This window comes from Arachis hypogaea, chromosome 19 (assembly GCF_003086295.3).
Source record: "Arachis hypogaea cultivar Tifrunner chromosome 19, arahy.Tifrunner.gnm2.J5K5, whole genome shotgun sequence".
NCBI classification, from domain to species: Eukaryota; Viridiplantae; Streptophyta; class Magnoliopsida; order Fabales; family Fabaceae; genus Arachis; species Arachis hypogaea.
Genome location: NC_092054.1, coordinates 30,336,616 through 30,357,133, shown reverse-complemented (window position 1 = coordinate 30,357,133; position 20,518 = coordinate 30,336,616). Strand labels below are relative to the sequence as shown.

Sequence of the window (20,518 nt, the reverse complement as noted above, 5' to 3'; positions counted from 1 at the left end):
ACGATTTAAAATTGATTCAATGTTGTCTTATCGTTAGGAATCTATTAACAAAATTGACGATTTGGACAAAATTGAGACAATTTTAAAATGTTAAGGACTTAAATAGGACTAAAATGTTAGGGACAAAAACGATACATAGAAATAAATTTTAATTTTATCTTTCAATAATATCAATTTTTTTATTGTACATAGTATTCAATTATTTTTTAATTACATCTAAGTAAATTATATTTAATCACATTATTTTCGTTCTAAATAAATTAATTTTTTTATAATTTTACACTTAAAGAATTTTAGTCATCATGAAATATTTGTAAAATGACTAGTATATAAACTTGCGAAAAAAAATAATATATATACAATAAAATATAAATTATACCTTATGTCTCTAATATATCAAAATTCTTTAATGGTTAATTGAATTAAATTTTATTTTTAATTTTATTCTTCAATAATATCATTATTTTTACAATAAATAATTATTTAATTATTTTTAAAATTTTATATTAAATTGCATTATTTTTTTAAGTGAATTTATTTTTTATTAAGAGTAAAATTAAATAATTTCAATTATTTTAATTTTTAATAAACTTGGAAAAATAATTATGGTAATAACAACAACTAATTAAATTATGTTGTGTAATTACTATGATTCTGTTGTTATATTGTATTGTAATGTTATAACTTATTCTGTTGTTATATTGTATTGTAATGTTATAACTTATATACCTCTTGCCGTTGATGAAAAATATTGAAGTGATAAATTTAATTCAACTAATAAAATATTGATCAAATTATCAATTTTAAATTTAATAAAATATTATATAAATTAGATTCTATCTTATTTAACTATATAATATATGTAGTTAAAACATGTGAGATAATAATTTTAATAATTTTAATTTTTAATAAATTTTAATCTTTTTTTGATAATTTTAATTTTTTTTACGATTAATAATTACTTAATTTATTTTTTAATTTTGTTCTTAATAAAAAATAAATTTACTCAAAAAAAAAATAATGTGATTAAGAATAAAATTAAAAAAATAATTGAATAATTATTTCCCGTAAAAATTTGATATTATTGAAGAATAAAATTAAAAATAAAGTTGAATTAAATTAAACATTAAAAAATTTCGACATTAGAGATCAAAGGTGCAATTTATACTTTATTGTATATATATTATTAGAGATAAAATTAAAATTTATTTTTTTATATCGTTTTTGTCCTTAACGTTTTCATTCTATTTAAGTCTCTAATGTTTCAAAATCGTTTCAATTTTGTCCTGCCGTCAATTCTGTTAACAGATCCCTAACGGTAGGACAACATTGAGCCAATTTTGAAACGTTAGGGACTTAAATAGAACGATTGAAAGGTTTGGAATAACTTTGAGACTTACCCCAAACGTTTGAGACAAAAACAATACTTTACTCCAATCATATCATATCTCTATTTTAATAAAACAAAGAAGAGTTTAGCTATAATCTTACCATTAATAGAATGTTTTAAATTTTTTTCATTTAATAAATACAAAATAAATGCATTAAAAATTTAAATTTTTTATATTTCTAATAAAAAAATTTTCAATTTGTAATCTTAACATATGCTCTTAAGTCTTAAGGCACAAGATAGTGTCGTTAAAAAAAAAGGCACAATATAGATAAACCCAACAAAGTAATACCCCAAATCTGTCAGACGAGGAATTTTGGACCGAACATTTTAGTTCCTAAAGATTAAAAATACACAAATTGATCTCCAACATTAAATGCCGTTAGCCGTTGCAGTCTTCATTTGTCAGAAGTTAATGTCCACTATTGAGGTGTATCGTTAAATCCTCCATTAATTTGAAACTCTAAGTAGATTATTCATCTACAAAATACATCACAGTTATAATGTCACGCAGTGCGGGAAGCACTTCGGCATCAAGTGGCCGTCAACGGATAGCGACCCACGACAGAGGTGATAACCTACGCAAGGATACATGCGAAATTTCCAAAGTACAGCACCGAAAATGTGGATGTGGATTGTATGTAATCGTATCGAAGTCACGAACTCCTGATAATTTGGAGAGACTGTTCTTTGGTTGCCCAAAGTACAAGGTTAGATTTCTGATGAGCGGATAATTTATACGCTTTTTGGCATTGTTTTTAGTATGTTTTTAGTAGAATCTAGTTACTTTTAGGGATGTTTTCATTAGTTTTTATGTTAAATTCACATTTCTGGACTTTACTATGAGTTTGTGTGTTTTTCTGTGATTTCAGGTATTTTCTGGCTGAAATTGAGGGACTTGACCAAAAATCAGATTCAGAGGTTGAAGAAGGACTGCTGATGCTGTTGGATTCTGACCTCCCTGCACTCAAAATGGATTTTCTGGAGCTACAGAACTCAAAATGGCGCGCTTTCAATTGCGTTGGAAAGTAGACATCCAGGGCTTTCCAGCAATATATAATAGTCCATACTTTGCCCAAGTTTAGATGACGCAAACTGGCGTTCAACGGCAGCTCTCTGCCCAATTCTGGCGTACAGCGCCAGAAACAAGTTGCAAAGTGGAGTTCAACGCCCAAACTGACACAAAAGCTGGCGTTCAACTCCAAGAATGACCTCTCCACGTGTAGACTTCAAGCTCAGCCCAAGCACAAACCAAGTGGGCCCCGGAAGTGGATTTATGCATCAATTACTTACTTCTGTAAACCCTAGTAGCTAGTTTATTATAAATAGGACCTTTTACTATTGTATTAGACATCTTTGGATTATCTTTTGATCTATTGATCACGTTTGGGGGCTGGCCATTCGGCCATGCCTGGACCTTCATTACTTATGTATTTTCAACGGTAGAGTTTCTGCACTCCATAGATTAAGGTGTGGAGCTCTGCTGTTCCTCAAAGATTAATGTAAAGTACTACTGTTTTCTATTCAATTCATCTTATTTCGCTTCTAAGATATTCATTCGCACTTCAATCTGAATGTGATGAACGTGACAATCATCATCATTCCCTATGAACACATGCCTGACAACCACTTCCGTTCTACATTAGATTGAATGAGTATCTCTTAGATCTCTTAATCAGAATCTTCATGGTATAAGCTAGATTGATGGCGGCATTCATTAGAGTCCGGAAAGTCTAAACCTTGTCCGTGGTATTCCGAGTAGGACTCTGGGATTGAATGACTGTGACGAACTCCAAACTCGCGAGTGCTGGGCGTAGTGACAGACGCAAAAGGATAGTAAATTCTATTCCAGTATGATCGAGAACCTCCAAGATGATTAGCCATGCAGTGACAGCGCATCGAACCATTTTCACAGAGAGGAATAGGATGCAACCAACGACAAGGGTGATGCCTCCAGACGATTAGCCGTGCTGTGACAGAGCATTTGGACCATTTTCCCGAGAGGATTGAAAGTAGCCATTGGCACCGGTGACATCCTTACACAAAGCCAGCCATAGAAAGGAGTAAGACGGATTGGATGAAGACAGCAGGAAAGCAGAGGTTCAGAGGAATGAATGCATCTCCATACACTTATCTGAAATTCTCACCAATGATTTACATAAGTCTTTCTATCCTTATTTTAGTATTAATTTTGAAAACTCCATAACTATTTTATATCCGCCTGACTGAGATTTACAAGGTGACCATAGCTTGCTTCATACCAACAATCTCCGTGGGATCGACCCTTACTCACGTAAGGTTTATTACTTGGACGACCCAGTGTACTTGCTGGTTAGTTATGCGAAGTTGTGAAGATATGTTTAGACCATGGTTCTGTGCATCCGTTTTTGGTGCCATCGCTAGGGAATCAATTTTGAACAATAATTCACAACCTGAGTAACAATTTCGCATACCAAGTTTTTGGCGCCGTTGCCGGGGATTGTTCGAGTTTGGACAACTGACGGTTTATCTTGTTGCTCAGATTAGGTAATTTTCTTTTTGTTTTATTTTCAAAAATTCTTCAAAAATCTTTCAAAAATTTCTCATCTGTTTTCGAAAAAAAAATGTTTTCAAAAATATATTTTTTTTTCAGAATTTTTAAGAATGAATTCTAGTGTTTCATGGAACATGTTGAATCCTATCTGGCTGTAAAGCCATACCCAAACTGCTTTGGGACTGGTCTTCAACTAATCACCTCAATGGATGTAATTTACATGCTAGAGCTTGGCTGGCTATTAAGCCATGCCTAACCCTTTGATTGGAGCTTTAGATTAAAGAGCATAAGATTCTTAGAATTCATATTAAAAATTTTGGAATCCTTATTTTTCTTTTTCAAAATGATTTTCGAAAAAAAATTAAAAGAAAATACAAAAAAATCATAAAATCATAAAAATCAAAAATATTTTTGTGTTTCTTGTTTGTGTCTTGAGTCATGTTATAAGTTTGGTGTCAATTGCATACTCATCTTGCATTTTTCGAAAATTTTCATGCATTCATAGTGTTCGTCATGATCTTCAAGTTGTTCTTGGTAAGTTTTCTTGTTTGATCTTTGCATTTGCATATTTTGTGTCTTTTCTTGTTTTTCATATGTATTCTTGAATTCTTAGTGTCTAAGCATTAAAGAATTCTAAGTTTGGTGTCTTGCATGTTTTGTTTGCATTAAAAATTTTTCAAAAATATGTTCTTGATGTTCATCATGATCTTCAAAGTGTTCTTGGTGTTCATCTTAACATTCATAGCATTCTTGCATGCATTCATTGTTTTGATCTAAAAATTTTCATGCATTGCATCATTTTCACGTTTTACTCTCTCATCATAAAAATTCAAAAATCAAAAAACATATCTTCCCCTTTTTCTCTCATAAAATTCGAAAATTTGAGTTGACTTTTTCAAAAAATTTTAAAATCTAGTTGTTTTTATGAGTCAAATCAAATTTTCAATTTAAAAATCTTATCTTTTTCAAAATCTTTTTCAAAAATCAAAACTTTTTCATTTTTCTTAGTTATTTTCGAAAATTTTAAAAATATTTTTTAAAAATCTTTTTCTTATTTTTATATCATATTTTCGAAAATAACATCATCAATTAATGTTTTGATTCAAAAATTTCAAGTTTGTTACTTACTTGTTAAGAAAGATTCAAACTTTAAGTTCTAGAATCATATCTTGTGATTTCTTGTGAATCAAGTCATTAATTGTGATTTTAAAATTCAAATCTTTTTCAAAACCAATTTCAATCATATCTTTTCAAAAATATCTTCTCATCTTATCTTTTTCAAAATTTGATTTCAAAATATCTCTTTTAACTTCTTATCTTCTTATCTTTTCAAAATTGATTTTCAAATTTGTTTCAACTAACTAACTAACTTTTTGTTTGTTTCTTATCTTTTTCAAAACCACCTAACTAACTCTCTCTCTCTAATTTTCGAAAATATCTTCCCCCTTTTTCAAAATTTCTTTTTTTTATTTAACTAATTATTTTAATTTTTTATTTTAATTTTCGAAAATTACTAACCTTTTTCTAAAACTATTTTCGAAAATCACTAACTCTTTTTCAAAAATAATTTTCGAAAATTCTCTCCCTCTCTCATCCCCTCTATTTTATTTATTCATCTACTAACACTTCTCTTCATCTCACATCTCTGCTCCTATCATCACCTTTGTGTTTGGATTATCCATTCCTTTCTTCCACTCACACAGGGACCTCTATACTGTGGTATAAAGGATCCCTATTATTATTATTATTATTTTTCTGCGCCCTCTTCTTTGTCATATGAGCAGGAGCAAGGACAAGAACATTCTTGTTGAAGGAGATCCAGAACCTGAAAGGACTCTGAAGAGAAACTAAGAGAAGCTAAATTACAACAATCCAGAGATAACCTTACAGAAATTTTCGAACAAGAAGAGGAGATGGCAGCAGAAAATAATAATAATGCAAGGAGGATGCTCGGTGACTTTACTGTACCTAATTCCAATTTACATGGAAGGAGCATCTCCATTCCTACCATTGGAGCAAACAATTTTGAGCTGAAACCTCAGCTAGTTTCTCTGATGCAGCAGAACTGCAAGTTTCATGGACTTCCATCTGAAGATCCTTTTCAGTTCTTCACTGAATTCTTGCAGATCTGTGATACTGTTAAGACTAATGGAGTAAATTCTGAAGTCTACAGGCTCATGCTTTTCCCTTTTACTGTAAGAGACAGAGCTAGAATATGGTTGGACTCTCAACCCAAAGACAGCCTGAACTCTTGGGATAAGCTGCTCACGACTTTCTTAGCCAAGTTCTTTCCTCCTCAAAAGCTGAGCAAGCTTAGAGCGGATGTTCAAACCTTCAGACAGAAAGAAGGTGAATCCTTCTATGAAGCTTGGGAAAGATACAAGCAGCTGACCAAAAAGTGTCCTTCTGACATGCTTTCAGAATGGACCATCCTGGATATATTCTATGATGGTTTATCTGAGCTATCAAAGATGTCATTGGATACTTCTGCAGGTGGATCCATTCACCTAAAGAAAATGCCTGCAGAAGCTCAAGAACTCATTAACATGGTTGCTAATAACCAGTTCATGTACACTTCTGAGAGGAATCCTGTGAGCAATGGGATGCCTCAGAGGAAGGGAGTTCTTGAAATTGATACTCTGAATGCCATATTGGCTCAGAACAAAATATTGACTCAGCAAGTCAATATGATTTCTCAGAGTCTGACTGGAATGCAAGCTGCATCCAACAGTACTCAAGAGGCTTCTTATGAAGAAGAAGCTTATGATCCTGAGAACCCTGCAATAGCAGAGGTAAATTACATGGGTGAACCATATGGAAACACGTATAATCCCTCCTGGAGAAATCATCCAAATCTCTCATGGAAGGATCAAAACCTTCAACAAGGCTTTAATAATGGTGGAAGAAAAAGGTTTAACAATAATAAACCTTTTCCATTATCCACTCAGCAACAGACAGAGAACTCTGAACAAAATACCTCTAATTTAGCAAACTCAGTCTCTGATCTGTCCAAGGCCACTGTAAGTTTCATGAATGAAACAAGATCTTCCATTAGAAATTTGGAAGCACAAGTGGGCCAGCTGAGTAAAAGGATCACTGAAATCCCTCCTAGTACTCTCCCAAGCAATACAGAAGAGAATCCAAAAGGAGAGTGAAAGGCCATTGAATTGATCACAATGACCGAACCTGTAAGGGAAGGAGAGGACGTGAATCCCAAGGAGGAAGACCTCCTGAGATGTCCAGTGATCAATAAGGAGCTTCCCTCTGAGGAACCAAAGGACTCTGAGGCTCAATTAGAGACCATAGGGATTCCATTGAACCTCCTTATGCCATTCATGAGCTCTGATGAGTACTCCTCTTCTGAAGAGAATGAAGATGTTACTGAAGAGCAAGCTGCCAAGTTCCTTGGTGCAATCATGAAGCTGAATGCCAAATTATTTGGCATTGAAACTTGGGAAGATGAACCTCCCTTGTTCACCAATGAACTAAATGATCTAGATCAACTAACATTGCCTCAGAAGAAATAGGATCCTGGAAAGTTCTTAATACCTTGCACCATAGGCACCATGATCTTTAAAGCTCTGTGTGACCTAGGTTCAGGGATAAACCTCATGCCCCTCTCTGTAATAGAGAAACTGGGAATCTATGGGGTGCAAGATGCTAAAATCTCATTAGAGATGGCAGACAATTCAAGAAAACAGGCTTATGGACAAGTAGAGGACGTGTTAGTAAAGGTTGAAGGCCTTTACATCCCTGCTGATTTCATAGTCCTGGATACTGGAAATGAAGAGGATGAATCTATCATCCTAGGAAGACCTTTCCTAGCCACAGCAAGAGTTGTGATTGATGTGGACAGAGGAGAATTAATCCTTCAATTAAATGAGGACAACCTTGTGTTTACAACTCAAGGATCTCTCTCTGCATCCATGGAGAGGAAGCATAAAAAGCTTCTCTCGAAGCAGAGTCAAACAAAGCCCCCACAGTCAAACTCTAAGTTTGGTGTTGGAAGGCCACAACCAAACTCTAAGTTTGGTGTCAAACCCCCATATCCAAACTCTAAGTTTGGTGTTGGGAGGTCTCAACAAAGCTCTGCACATCTGTGAGGCTCCATGAGAGCCCACTGTCAAGCTATTGACATTAAAGAAGCACTTGTTGGGAGGCAACCCAATGTTTATTTATCTAATTTTATTTTTGTTTTTCATGTTTTCTTAGGTTCATGATCATGTGGAGTCACAAAATAAACGAAAAATTTAGAAATAGAATCAAAAACAGCGGAAGAAAAATCACCCTGGAGGAAGCACCTGTCTGGCGTTCAACGCCAAAACAGAGCATGGTTCTGGCGCTGAACGCCCAAAATGGGCAGTATCTGGGCGCTGAACGCCCAAAATGGGCAACATCTGGGCGCTGAACACCAGAGTTGCACCCTGGAGAAGAGCTGGCGCTGAACGCCCAGAACAAGCATGGTTCTGGCGTTCAACGCCAGAAATGGACAACAAATGGGCGTTGAACGCCCAAAATGGGCACCAACCTGGGGCTGAACGCCCAGAGTTGTGTGCAAAGGCATTTTACATGCCTAATTTGGTGCAAGGTTATAAATCCTTGAACACCTCAGGATCTGTGGACCCCACAGGATCATCTCAGGATCTGTGGACCCCACAGGATCCCCACCTACCTCCACTCACTCTCTTCTCTCTTCTCAATCATCCTCTATTCCCAATAAACACTCTTTCCCAAAACCCTTCACTTATCACCTCCATCTCTCTTCCCTATTAACCCTTCACCACTCACATCCACCCACTCTTCCCCATAAACCTACCCAGTAAACTCCACCTACCTTCAAAATTCAAATCAATTTCCCACCCAAACCCACCCATATGGCCGAAACTTAAACCCCCTCCCTTCCCTATATATAGCCCTCCATTCTTCCTCATTTTCACACAACACAACCCTCTCTTCTCTTCTTGGCAAAAACACTCCTCCCCCCTCTTCTCCATCTTTTCTCCTTCTTCTTCATCTAATTCTTTATTTCTTGCTCGAGGGTGAGCAATATTCTAAGTTTGGTGTGGTAAAAGCATAAGATTTTTGTTTTTTCATTACCATTGATGGCACCTAAGACCGGAGAATCCTCTAGAAAAGGGAAAGGGAAGACAAAAACTTCCACCTCCGAGTCATGAGAGATGGAAAGATTCATCTCCAAAGCTCATCAAGACCACTTCTATGATGTTGTGGCCAAAAAGAAGGTGATCCCCGAGGTCCCTTTCAAACTCAAAAGAAATGAGTATCCGGAGATCCGACATGAAATTCAAAGAAGAGGTTGGGAAGTTCTAACAAATCCCATCCAACAAGTCGGCATCCTAATGGTTCAAGAGTTCTATGCCAATGCATGGATCACCAAGAACCATGATCAAAGTAAGAACCCGGATCCAAAGAACTATGTTACAATGGTTCGGGGGAAATACTTGGATTTTAGTCCGGAAAATGTGAGGTTGGCGTTTAATTTGCCTATGATGCAAGGAGATGAACGCCCCTACACTAGAAGGGTCAACTTTAATCAAAGGTTGGACCAAGTCCTCATGGACATATGTGTGGAAGAAGCTCAATGGAAGATTGACTCCAAAGGCAAGCCGGTTCAACTATGAAGATTGGACCTCAAGCCTGTGGCTAGAGGATAGTTGGAGTTCATCCAACGCTCCATCATCCCCACTAGCAACCGATCTGAAGTTACTGTGGATCGGGCCATCATGATCCATAGCATCATGATTGGAGAAGAAGTAGAGGTTCATGAAGTCATCTCCCTTGAACTCTACAAAATAGCTGAAAAGCCCTCTCCTGGGGCAAGGCTAGCTTTTCCTCATCTTATCTGCCATCTATGTTACTCAGCTGGAGCTTCCATAGAAGGAGACATTCACATTGAGGAAGAGAAGCCCATCACTAAGAAAAAGATGGAGCAAGCAAGAGAGCCCATTCGTGGAGCTCAAGAGGCGCAGGAAGCTCATCACCATGAGATCCCGGAGATGCCTCATATGCATTTTCCTCCACAAAACTATTGGGAGCAAATCAACACCTCCCTAGGAGAATTAAGTTCCAACATGGGACAACTAAGGGTGGAACATCAAGAACACTCCATCATCCTTCATGAAATTAGAGAAGATCAAAAAGCAATGAGGGAGGAGCAACAAAGACAAGGAAGAGACATAGAAGAGCTCAAGGACATCATTGGTTCCTCAAGAAGGAAACGCCACCATCACTAAGGTGGACTCATTCCTTGTTCTTACTTTCTCTGTTTTTCGTTTTCTCTATGTTAAGTGCTTATCTATGTTTGTGTCTTCATTACATGATCATTAGTAGTTAGTAACTTTGTCTTAAAGTTATGAATGTCCTATGAATCCATCACCTCTCTTAAATGAAAAATGTTTTAATTCAAAAGAACAAGAAGTACATGAGTTTTTAATTTATCCTTGAACTTAGTTTAATTATATTGATGTGGTGACAATGCTTCTTGTTTTCTGAATGTATGCTTGAACAGTGCATATGTCTTTTGAAGTTGTTGTTTAAGAATGTTAAATATGTTGGCTCTTGAAAGAATGATGACTAGGAAACATGTTATTTGATAATCTGAAAAATCATAAAAATGATTCTTGAAGCAAGAAAAAGCAGCAAAGAACAAAGCTTGCAGAAAAAAATAAAATAAAATAGGCGAAAAAAATAGAAAGAAAAAAAAAAGAAAGCAAGCGGAAAAAGCCAAAAACTCTTAAAACCAAGAGGCAAGAGCAAAAAGCCAATAACCCTTAAAACCAAAAGGCAAGGGCAAATAAAAAGGATCCCAAGGCTTTGAGCATCAGTGGATAGGAGGGCCTAAAGGAATAAAATCCTGGTCTAAGCGGCTAAACCGAGCTGTCCCTAACCATGTGCTTGTGGCGTGAAGGTGTCAAGTGAAAACTTGAGACTGAGCGGTTAAAGTCAAGGTCCAAAGCAAAAAAAAAAAGAGTGTGCTTAAGAACCCTGGACACCTCTAATTGGGGACTTTAGCAAAGCTGAGTCACAATCTGAAAAGGTTCACCCAATTATGTGTCTGTGGCATTTATGTATCCGGTGGTAATACTGAAAAACAAAGTGCTTAGGGCCACGGCCAAGACTCATAAAATAGCTGTGTTCAAGAATCATCATACTGAACTAGGAGAATCAATAACACTATCTGAACTCTGAGTTCCTATAGATGCCAATCATTCTGAACCTCAATGAATAAAGTGAGATGCCAGAACTATTCAAGAGGCAAAAAGCTATAAGTCCCGCTCATTTGATCGGAACTATGTTTCATTGATAGTTTGGAATTTATAGTATATTCTCTTCTTTTTATCCTATTTGATTTTCAGTTGCTTGGGGACAAGCAACAATTTAAGTTTGGTGTTGTGATGAGCGGATAATTTATACGCTTTTTGGCATTGTTTTTAGTATGTTTTTAGTAGAATCTAGTTACTTTTAGGGATGTTTTCATTAGTTTTTATGTTAAATTCACATTTTTGGACTTTACTATGAGTTTGTGTGTTTTTCTGTGATTTCAGGTATTTTGTGGCTGAAATTGAGGGACTTGAGCAAAAATCAGATTCAGAGGTTGAAGAAGGACTGCTGATGCTGTTGGATTCTGACCTCCCTGCACTTAAAATAGATTTTCTGGAGCTACAGAACTCAAAATGGCGCGCTTCCAATTGCGTTGGAAAGTAGACATCCAGGGCTTTCCAGAAATATATAATAGTCTATACTTTGTCCAAGTTTAGATGACGCAAACTGGCATTCAACGGCAGCTCTCTGCCCAATTCTGGCGTCCAGTGCCAGAAACAAGTTGCAAAGTGGAGTTCAACGCCCAAACTGGCACAAAAGCTGGCGTTCAACTCCAAGAATAACCTCTCCACGTGTAGACTTCAAGCTCAGCCCAAGCACAAACTAAGTGGACCCCGGAAGTGGATTTATGCATCAATTACTTACTTCTGTAAACCCTAGTAGCTAGTTTATTATAAATAGGACCTTTTACTATTGTATTAGACATCTTTGGATTATCTTTTGATCTATTGATCACGTTTGGGGGCTGGCCATTCGGCCATGCCTGGACCTTCATTACTTATGTATTTTCAACGGTAGAGTTTCTGCACTCCATAGATTAAGGTGTGGAGCTCTGCTGTTCCTCAAAGATTAATGCAAAGTACTACTGTTTTCTATTCAATTCATCTTATTTCACTTCTAAGATATTCATTCACACTTTAATCTGAATGTGATGAACGTGACAATCATCATCATTCCCTATGAACACATGCCTGACAACCACTTCCGTTCTACATTAGATTGAATGAGTATCTCTTAGATCTCTTAATCAGAATCTTCGTGGTATAAGCTAGATTGATGGCGGCATTCCTGAGAGTCCGGAAAGTCTAAACCTTGTCCGTAGTATTCCGAGTAGGACTCTGGGATTGAATGACTGTGACAAACTCCAAACTCGCGAGTGCTGGGCGTAGTGACAGACGCAAAAGGATAGTAAATTCTATTCCAGTATGATCGAGAACCTCCAAGATGATTAGCCATGCAGTGACAGCGCATCGGACCATTTTCACAGAGAGGAATAGGATGCAACCAACGACAAGGGTGATGCCTCCAGACGATTAGCCGTGCTGTGACAGAGCATTTGGACCATTTTCCCGAGAGGATTGAAAGTAGCCATTGGCACCGGTGACATCCTTACACAAAGCCAGCCATAGAAAGGAGTAAGATGAATTGGATGAAGACAGCAGGAAAGCAGAGGTTCAGAGGAATGAATGCATCTCCATACGCTTATCTGAAATTCTCACCAATGATTTACATAAGTATTTCTATCCTTATTTTAGTATTAATTTCAAAAAATCCATAACTATTTTATATCCGCCTGACTGAGATTTACAAGGTGACCATAGCTTGCTTCATACCAACAATCTCCGTGGGATCGACCCTTACTCACGTAAGGTTTATTTCTTGGACGACTCAGTGCACTTGTTGGTTAGTTATGCGAAGTTGTGAAGATATGTTTAGACCATGGTTCTGTGCATCCGTTTTTGGTGCCATCACCAGGGAATCAATTTCGAACAATAATTCACAACTTGAGTAACAATTTCGCATACCAATTTCCATAAGAATGTGCTTTGAAAAATCATTGCTGATGTATTTGTTTGTGTATTGATTATGAACAAAAGGATGAACTTTTGTTGAGCAGCAAAAACAAATTCACTGCAACTTCTTTGTATGGTTTGAATTAGTTTTTAACATTAATTACGAGAAAGTTAGTGTGAAAAAGGTTACTGATCTTCGTGGTAGAAGTGGTGATGATGGCTAGGTTGAAGAGAGATTATTGGAGCTTGAAAATAGGGTGAGGGCACTAGAAAAAACCTCATAATTCTGGGACAAAAATTGATTGAAAAAGTAAAATGTGTAATGTGATTGTATTTGTGATAGGTTTAAGGATGATAGGTTGGCTTTTTTAATCAAGCATTTTGGAAAATGTTAGTAGATTAAACTTGAACATGTATTGACAAGCTTGTGTATTTCTTTTCTAAATTCCTAATGAGTGGAAAAGTAATGGTTTGTTTATGATAAATCTATTTGTAGGATGGATTTATTATACTTCAACAATCAATGATGAATGAATTAATATGAATTGAGATATCTAAATAAAACATGAAAAACTAAATAGCAACCAGCATAGATTAAGGTATATAAGTAACACATGTAAAATCATGTGCAAGTCTAATTGTCTCAAGAAGCTTATTTTGGTAATGCTAATTCCATCAAAATGTGATGAAGATCCATGCATGCACTAGCATCTGCATGAACCAAAAAAAGGAATCAAGTTTATCCCAATACAACCAAAAGACTACTTAAAAGTTATTTTGACTACTTGATTATAGTTTGAAATTAACAAAACAACACTTACGAATACGTGTGCATATATGCATCATCATTTCTTCTTTGGAGCCTTGAATCTAGGATTGGCTATGAACTAGAACATTTATGAGAAAGTTTTCTTACTTGCAGCAGACAATGCTTTTGGCGAGATGCCTTGAAGGTTTTGATACGGTAGAATTGGTAGTGGGATGCTTGACTAAACTGGTGGATTTACTATGTGAGGTGGCTTCACAATAGGCTGCTTTGCTTTTGGGCTTGAGCATTAAGTCCAATCCAAATGGTTTGTGGCACTATTTCAATGTTTTGCAGATTGCCAAACAACGAATGAATGATAGCATGGTTAAGTTCTAAGATATTTTAGTGTCCTTTAGCAACAACTGTAAAAATTTTGTTCAACTTGACCAACCATGCTTGTTACTGATGGTCTTGGCAAGGTTAAAGGCCCTTGAGATTGAACAATTTCAGAAGCACCAACTTAAAAAAATGAGTATCTAGTATAAGTCCCTATCATGTTTTAAAAAAGACAGTTTAGTCCCTAATTATTTTTAGAATAGTAGTTGACATCTACAATATCCCTTCAAGAAACGACTATCAAGATCGATCAACTTTCTACATCCAACCTTAAAACCCCGTTTACATGCATTGAGGAACATATATAGCTTGTCGAACAACGGGGGAGACTAACTTCCTCTGTTTTTTTCTTTGTTTTCTTCTTTACAATCACACAATCCTCTTCACTTTTATCCTACATTTTTGGTGGAGGTGGTCTATACAACTCATCCTCCATACTCTCATATCCATCATTGCTGGAGGCCTGGAGTCATCATCAACTTCAGCTGGATCAAACAGAAAATATAAATCATCCAATGGAGTATCCATTATTGAATGATCAAAGTACAAGTGAAGAATGTAGATGAAGAATGCAGATGGGGTGATTTACTTAAACATCAAGTAGAAGAAGAATGTAGATGAATCTTTTCGAAGTCAAGTTTTAGAACAGAACGTGAAAATAACTACTTAATGAACAAGGAATGGAGTTTAAAGCTGAAGACAGTTCCGTGTAAAAGAACTTTCATTATGCAATTTACACATTAAAAATAAATTTGCCAACTATGTAAATTAAGAAATCAATATAGAAATACGTTGTGAGTATAGTTCTTAACCAGCAAAAATCCGCTCATCAATTTAGAAAGGTTGTCACAAAATTAGAATAAAAATACTGGGAGTATGAATCCCAGGTCGTCTCCCAACGAGTTGACAAAAGAGTGTTATCTTATTAATCATGAGTTTTTTGAGAAATTTTTGAGAGTCAAGTGACAGAAAATAAATAATTATTTAGCGCAATGAAAATTAAAAGAGATTTATATTATTCAAAATAAAAAGTCTTGACTGGGGGAATGATTAATTGGAAGTTCTATCATTGTTGGAATTCTCTCAAGTGTAATATCAAATGTTGTTGTTTTCACTTAGTTAACCCTTACTAAATAAAAGAAAGTTAAGTGATTGAGCTAACTCTTATTCGCAAATCCTAATCCTCTCCCTTGGAAAGGACTAGCGTTAGTAAATAGAGAATTAGCCAACAACTTCCAATTTAACTAATCACTTGAGCATTCTAACTCAAGTGTCTCAAAAAAAGATGTTTTTTTTTTAATTTTTCTAGTACTTTTACTTTTATTACTATAAATTTGCCAAACACGCTAAAAAATAAAAAAAAAACTTTTACTATCCTTTTAAGAGAGTTTTTCATTTTTTTATTTTTATCAATTCCATTTCATTTTCAATTCTTTAAGTTATGTTTTTCATTTATTTATTAAGTTTCTAGTATTCAATCCTTTCATCGCAAACTCCTTATTTGATGTTGTTACTTTTCAAATCTTTTTAAAATTCTGATTGTAAAAGAATTTATTTAATAATATAATTATACATTTCTTTTCAATCACTTGCAAAGTGAACTTTTTACAGCTATAGTCAATAAGTTCTAAGCTAAGGTTAAACTCTCTTAAAAGAAGTCATATTTGTTTTCGAATTAAAATTATTAAACAATTTTGGTCGATATTTTTTGTTAAAATCAAAAAACCAAAATTTAAGTATTAAAATTGATAGAAAAATCAATTTGTTTGACAAGTGTAATTTTAAAAAAAAATTAAAATAATAAAAATTTATTGAAAACTAAAGTATTTGATATGAAATTTGTTAAGAACATTTAATATATATTATATATTTTTTTAATTGTAATAGGTTCCTGACGTTCCTCGTTCTAAAATGGTTAAAATCTAATTTCTATAAATGTTTTACTCAATTGTTAGTGAAAGGAAAAACAAATTTATAATAACAAAATAAATTAAGAAAGTATTACTTTGTTATACTTTTTTTTAAAAAGAAATAATACATTGGTTTTTCAGGATAGCATCACATTTATTTATTCATGACCGCCAGGCCGCCACGCTGCAGCATCGCCTACGCCCTACAGCTTACATATATAAAACTTCAATCGCAATTTCCATTCTTCCACTCTTCTTCCTTTTCCAATATTTCAGACAACATAAACACACATGGGCGTTGCGCCACTCTTATTCTTACAGCACCATAACCCTAACCCTATGCTCTCTGATGCTACCTAACTCATTCGAAATTTTAAGTTTTAACATCTTAATTCTTATCCCACTTCCGTACGCTTCCTTTGGCTCCAAATCCAATTCTCTTTGTTTGTTTCGTCATGAACACAATTGCCATCATTCGCAATTCTGCTACCAAATCCTCTCGCAGGGTTCTCATTGGTTCTTCTACGACTTCATCTTCTTTGGCTTCCCCTCATCCAAAATGTCACCGCACTCTTCTCACCACTGCGAACCATTTCCGAATTGGTAGTGCCAAGAATTTTCTTTACTTACCGTTTTCGAGTCTTTTCCATTTCAGGATTAATTCATGGCAATTAGGATTAGTAATCAAACCAGATGAGGATTTTTCAAGCATTGCCAGAGTTGCATACTCATTGAGTGTTCGGAATTTCTCAACTTCAGTTGAAAACCGCGTAAATAACACCAATTTCGAGAGGATTTATGTGCAGGGTGGCGTGAATTTGAAGCCACATGTGGTGGAGAGAGTTGATGAGGAAGAGAAGAGTGTTCCCACCATAGAGAAGAATTCGGAGGGTTTTGTGAGTGTGAGTGTGGTGGAAAAGGCGAGAGTTGAGGACAGTGAAGCGGAGAGAGAAGCATGGAGGCTATTGAAGGGTGCTGTTGTGAGTTATTGTGGGAACCCTGTGGGGACTGTGGCTGCTAATGATCCTGGTGACAAGACGCCATTGAATTACGATCAGGTCTTCATTCGGGATTTCGTTCCTTCTGCTCTCGCTTTCTTGCTTGGAGGCGAAAGCGAGATTGTCAAGAACTTTCTTCTTCATACCTTGCAATTGCAGGTGCTTCTTAGAACAAAATTTTATGCTTTCAAATGCTAGCTTGTTAAATGGCTGCCCAGGCTTTATTGATGCTATAAAGAGTTAAGTATGTATCCGTTGTAGTAGATAGTGATGATTGATGGCAAATTCGACACTTAAATGCTAAAAGGATGGTGTATATACTATGATGATTAAATGTTTATTTAGATTCTGCTTGTACATTAGTTATCCCAGGAGAGAAGGTACTCATGATGACAACATAATCGCAAATTCCAGATTTTTTCCTAATGAGTGCTTAAAAGATAGGAATTTTTCATAGAGAAATAAACTTCTTTATTGTTACAGTACCTTTATGACACTCTTTATAAAAAATTCTTTACAATTATGTTGGATATTCGTAGTTACTAATAACGCTGTACACTTTTTCCTCCTTTTTAATTGTGAAAGAGTTGGGAGAAAACAGTAGATTGCTACAGTCCAGGGCAGGGCTTGATGCCTGCTAGTTTCAAAGTTAGAACTGTAGCTCTTGATGGAGATAATCTTGAAGAAGTTTTAGACCCTGATTTCGGGGAATCAGCAATTGGTCGTGTTGCACCTGTAGATTCAGGTAAGTAGTTAGTGTATTTGCAGTACCTCTAACTGCTGTAAATGAAAAATATGACATTTCGAAGTTGTATCTCTGTTACATACCTCCATCTAGTGTCCGCAACAAGGGACAAATAGGGAAACATACATAGTTAGGGAATAGAGGGGGAAATATTGTAATTAACCTTGCCAGCTAGTTAGGGAATAGAGGGGGAAATCTTGTAATTAACCTTGCCAGCTCTGTTATGGAAGAGACAAGAGGTATCCGGGGAAAGGGGAAAGGGGAAAGTGCTGAGTGAGGTATTCAGTTAATTCAATAACATTCATAGTGGAGAGGGTGAAATCACATGGTTTCACTTCAATTTTCCATTCCTCCATTCTTGTTCTATATTATTCTTCTATCATCAGGGTACCAGGTTCTTACGATCCATTTTGTTTCTTTTATAGGACTGTGGTGGATCATCTTGTTGCGGGCTTATGGGAAGCTCACTGGTGACTATAGCTTGCAAGAAAGGGTGGATGTTCAGACTGGCTTAAAAATGATCCTTAACTTGTGTTTAACTGATGGTTTCGATATGTTTCCTTCTCTCCTAGTCACTGATGGATCTTGTATGATAGACAGGCGGATGGGGATTCATGGCCACCCCCTTGAGATCCAAGTGAGTCTATCTATGCTGTGTTTCTTATTCTTTAGAGTTTTGTAGTTTTGTCGTTTTGTATTACAATATTAGGTGCTACATGGACTCTGAAATTATGCTAGTTTTCTTCTTAAACTTGAATGATGCTCTATCTTAATCAGTTGCAGTTGACAGTTGTTCTTTTGTTATATTTGGATTATGTTCCTTTCGTTTAAATGATTGTAAGTTACAGGCCTTATTTTACTCAGCTCTTCGCTGCTCCCGTGAGATGCTCGCTGCAAATGAGGGAAGCTCTAATCTGATTAGAGCCATTAACAATCGACTCAGCGCACTGTCATTCCACATTAGAGAATATTATTGGGTGGATATGAAAAAGATCAACGAAATATATAGGTACAAAACCGAAGAGTACTCCATGGATGCAACCAACAAGTTCAACATCTATCCAGAACAAATTCCATTGTGGTTAATGGATTGGATTCCAGAAGAAGGTGGATATCTGATTGGGAATCTGCAGCCAGCTCACATGGATTTCAGGTTTTTCACGCTTGGAAATCTTTGGTCTATTGTTTCATCTTTGGGTACCCCTAGACAGAATGAAGCTATTTTGAATCTGATAGAAGCAAAGTGGGATGATCTTGGCAGTCATATGCCTCTTAAGATATGCTATCCTGCGTTGGATAATGAAGAGTGGCGGATAATAACTGGCAGTGACCCTAAGAACACGTAAGTCTGTAATTTTAAATTCTGTATCTGAATATCTTGAGTAATTTGATTTTCTTTTTTTGTCACATATGTACTCTAATGAATCTGTATAATCTAGTTGTCTTTGTAATCAGAACTGTTTGTGGTTTATATCTTAACTGAAACAACTTGCTCAACTTTTTATGCAGTCCTTGGTCATATCACAACGGTGGATCTTGGCCAACTCTTCTGTGGCAGGTAAAATTATTCCGAGAAAAGTAATATGTTGGTTATCCATTGGCATGTGTCTCAGTATTTAGTATCTCAGCTATATATCGGACCAATGATTTTCAGAGCTCTGACATTTAGGCAAAGGAACACTCCTCCAAGGAACACTCTTAGTTTTTGGGATTTCACTTATTTGAATTTTACCTCCATTCACTCTTAGGACAAGGTATACTGTATCATAATTAATTTGAAATGTTTTCCATTTGCAAAACGAATACTCTTTAGAAAAAAAAAAAAAAAAGGAGACAGTTATCTTTTTGGCTTGTTATTTGAGGAAAGAAAATCTTTTCACAATTGAAATTTTTATGTTTATCTATCCTTTTGTTGTTTGCTATTTTTGTTTCTGAAATCTGAACCTTGCATGAACGGCAGCTTTAAATTTCTGAACAATTTTACATCATCTTCAGTTCACTTTGGCATGCATCAAAATGGGGAGAATCGAGCTAGCCAAGAAGGCTGTCGCATTGGCCGAGAAAAGGCTTCCCATTGATTTGTGGCCAGAATACTATGATACACGAACTGGAAAATTTATTGGAAAACAATCACGGCTGTATCAAACATGGACAATCTCCGGGTTCCTTACATCTAAGATGCTTTTGAAGAAGCCTGAGATGGCATCGATGTTATTCTGGGAGGAGGATTATGAACTACTTGAGATATGTGTTTGTGCACTAAATAAGAGTGGAAGGAGGAAATGCTCCCGTGGTGCTGCCAGGTCACAGATTCTTGTGTGATGAATGAGGCCTTGCAATATTTGGAAGCAGAGAGCCTATTGTATGTACATTCATAGTTTTACGGTATAGAATGTATTTGATAAGATGCAATGAAAATTAAATTGGAAAATTGATAACAATAGTGTTATATGTCCAAGCATTTTTAGTAACTAATCCAATCAAGTTGATCTAGTTACTGATTGGTCTAACAAAAATCACCCACATAAAACTCTGCAAATCACATTTCTTTTTTTTTTTTTTTGTTGTTGCAACCTTTTTTTTTTTTCTTTTTCTTTATTTTGCATTTTTGTTAAGAGAAAGTATGAGGAGCCAATGTAATTAGGGTCCGTTTGGAAAACACCAAAA

At 35.7% G+C, this 20,518-nt stretch overlaps 1 protein-coding gene, 1 long non-coding RNA gene and 1 other non-coding gene across 4 annotated transcripts; 2 read left to right on the top strand and 1 right to left on the bottom strand.

Moving 5' to 3' along the window:
* The first annotated feature begins 1,904 nt into the window (after positions 1-1,904).
* On the top strand, positions 1,905-2,918 carry LOC140182455 (uncharacterized). Its single transcript, XR_011878015.1, has 2 exons — positions 1,905-2,100; positions 2,263-2,918. It is a non-coding gene; the product is annotated as an uncharacterized lncRNA (long non-coding RNA).
* Positions 2,919-6,232: 3,314 nt separating this feature from the next.
* On the bottom strand, positions 6,233-6,340 carry LOC112781159 (small nucleolar RNA R71). Its single transcript, XR_003191953.1, has one exon. It is a non-coding gene; the product is annotated as a small nucleolar RNA R71 (small nucleolar RNA).
* A 9,907-nt stretch (positions 6,341-16,247) lies between these two features.
* Positions 16,248-20,292, top strand: LOC112775828 (alkaline/neutral invertase A, mitochondrial). 2 transcript variants are annotated; one of them, XR_011877011.1, is made up of 7 exons: positions 16,249-17,265; positions 17,692-17,851; positions 18,277-18,488; positions 18,700-19,193; positions 19,361-19,409; positions 19,506-19,605; positions 19,847-20,292. XR_011877011.1 is itself a non-coding variant. In XM_025819714.3 (6 exons), exons 1-6 carry the CDS (start codon positions 16,564-16,566, stop codon positions 20,171-20,173), a joined length of 1,944 nt encoding a protein of 647 aa, XP_025675499.1. In that variant the 5' UTR covers positions 16,248-16,563; the 3' UTR covers positions 20,174-20,292. The 2 variants fall into 2 exon arrangements, 1 of the variants encoding a protein (XP_025675499.1); XM_025819714.3 differs by lacking the exon at positions 19,506-19,605 and having other exon boundaries at positions 16,248-17,265.
* The last annotated feature ends 226 nt before the right edge of the window (positions 20,293-20,518 follow it).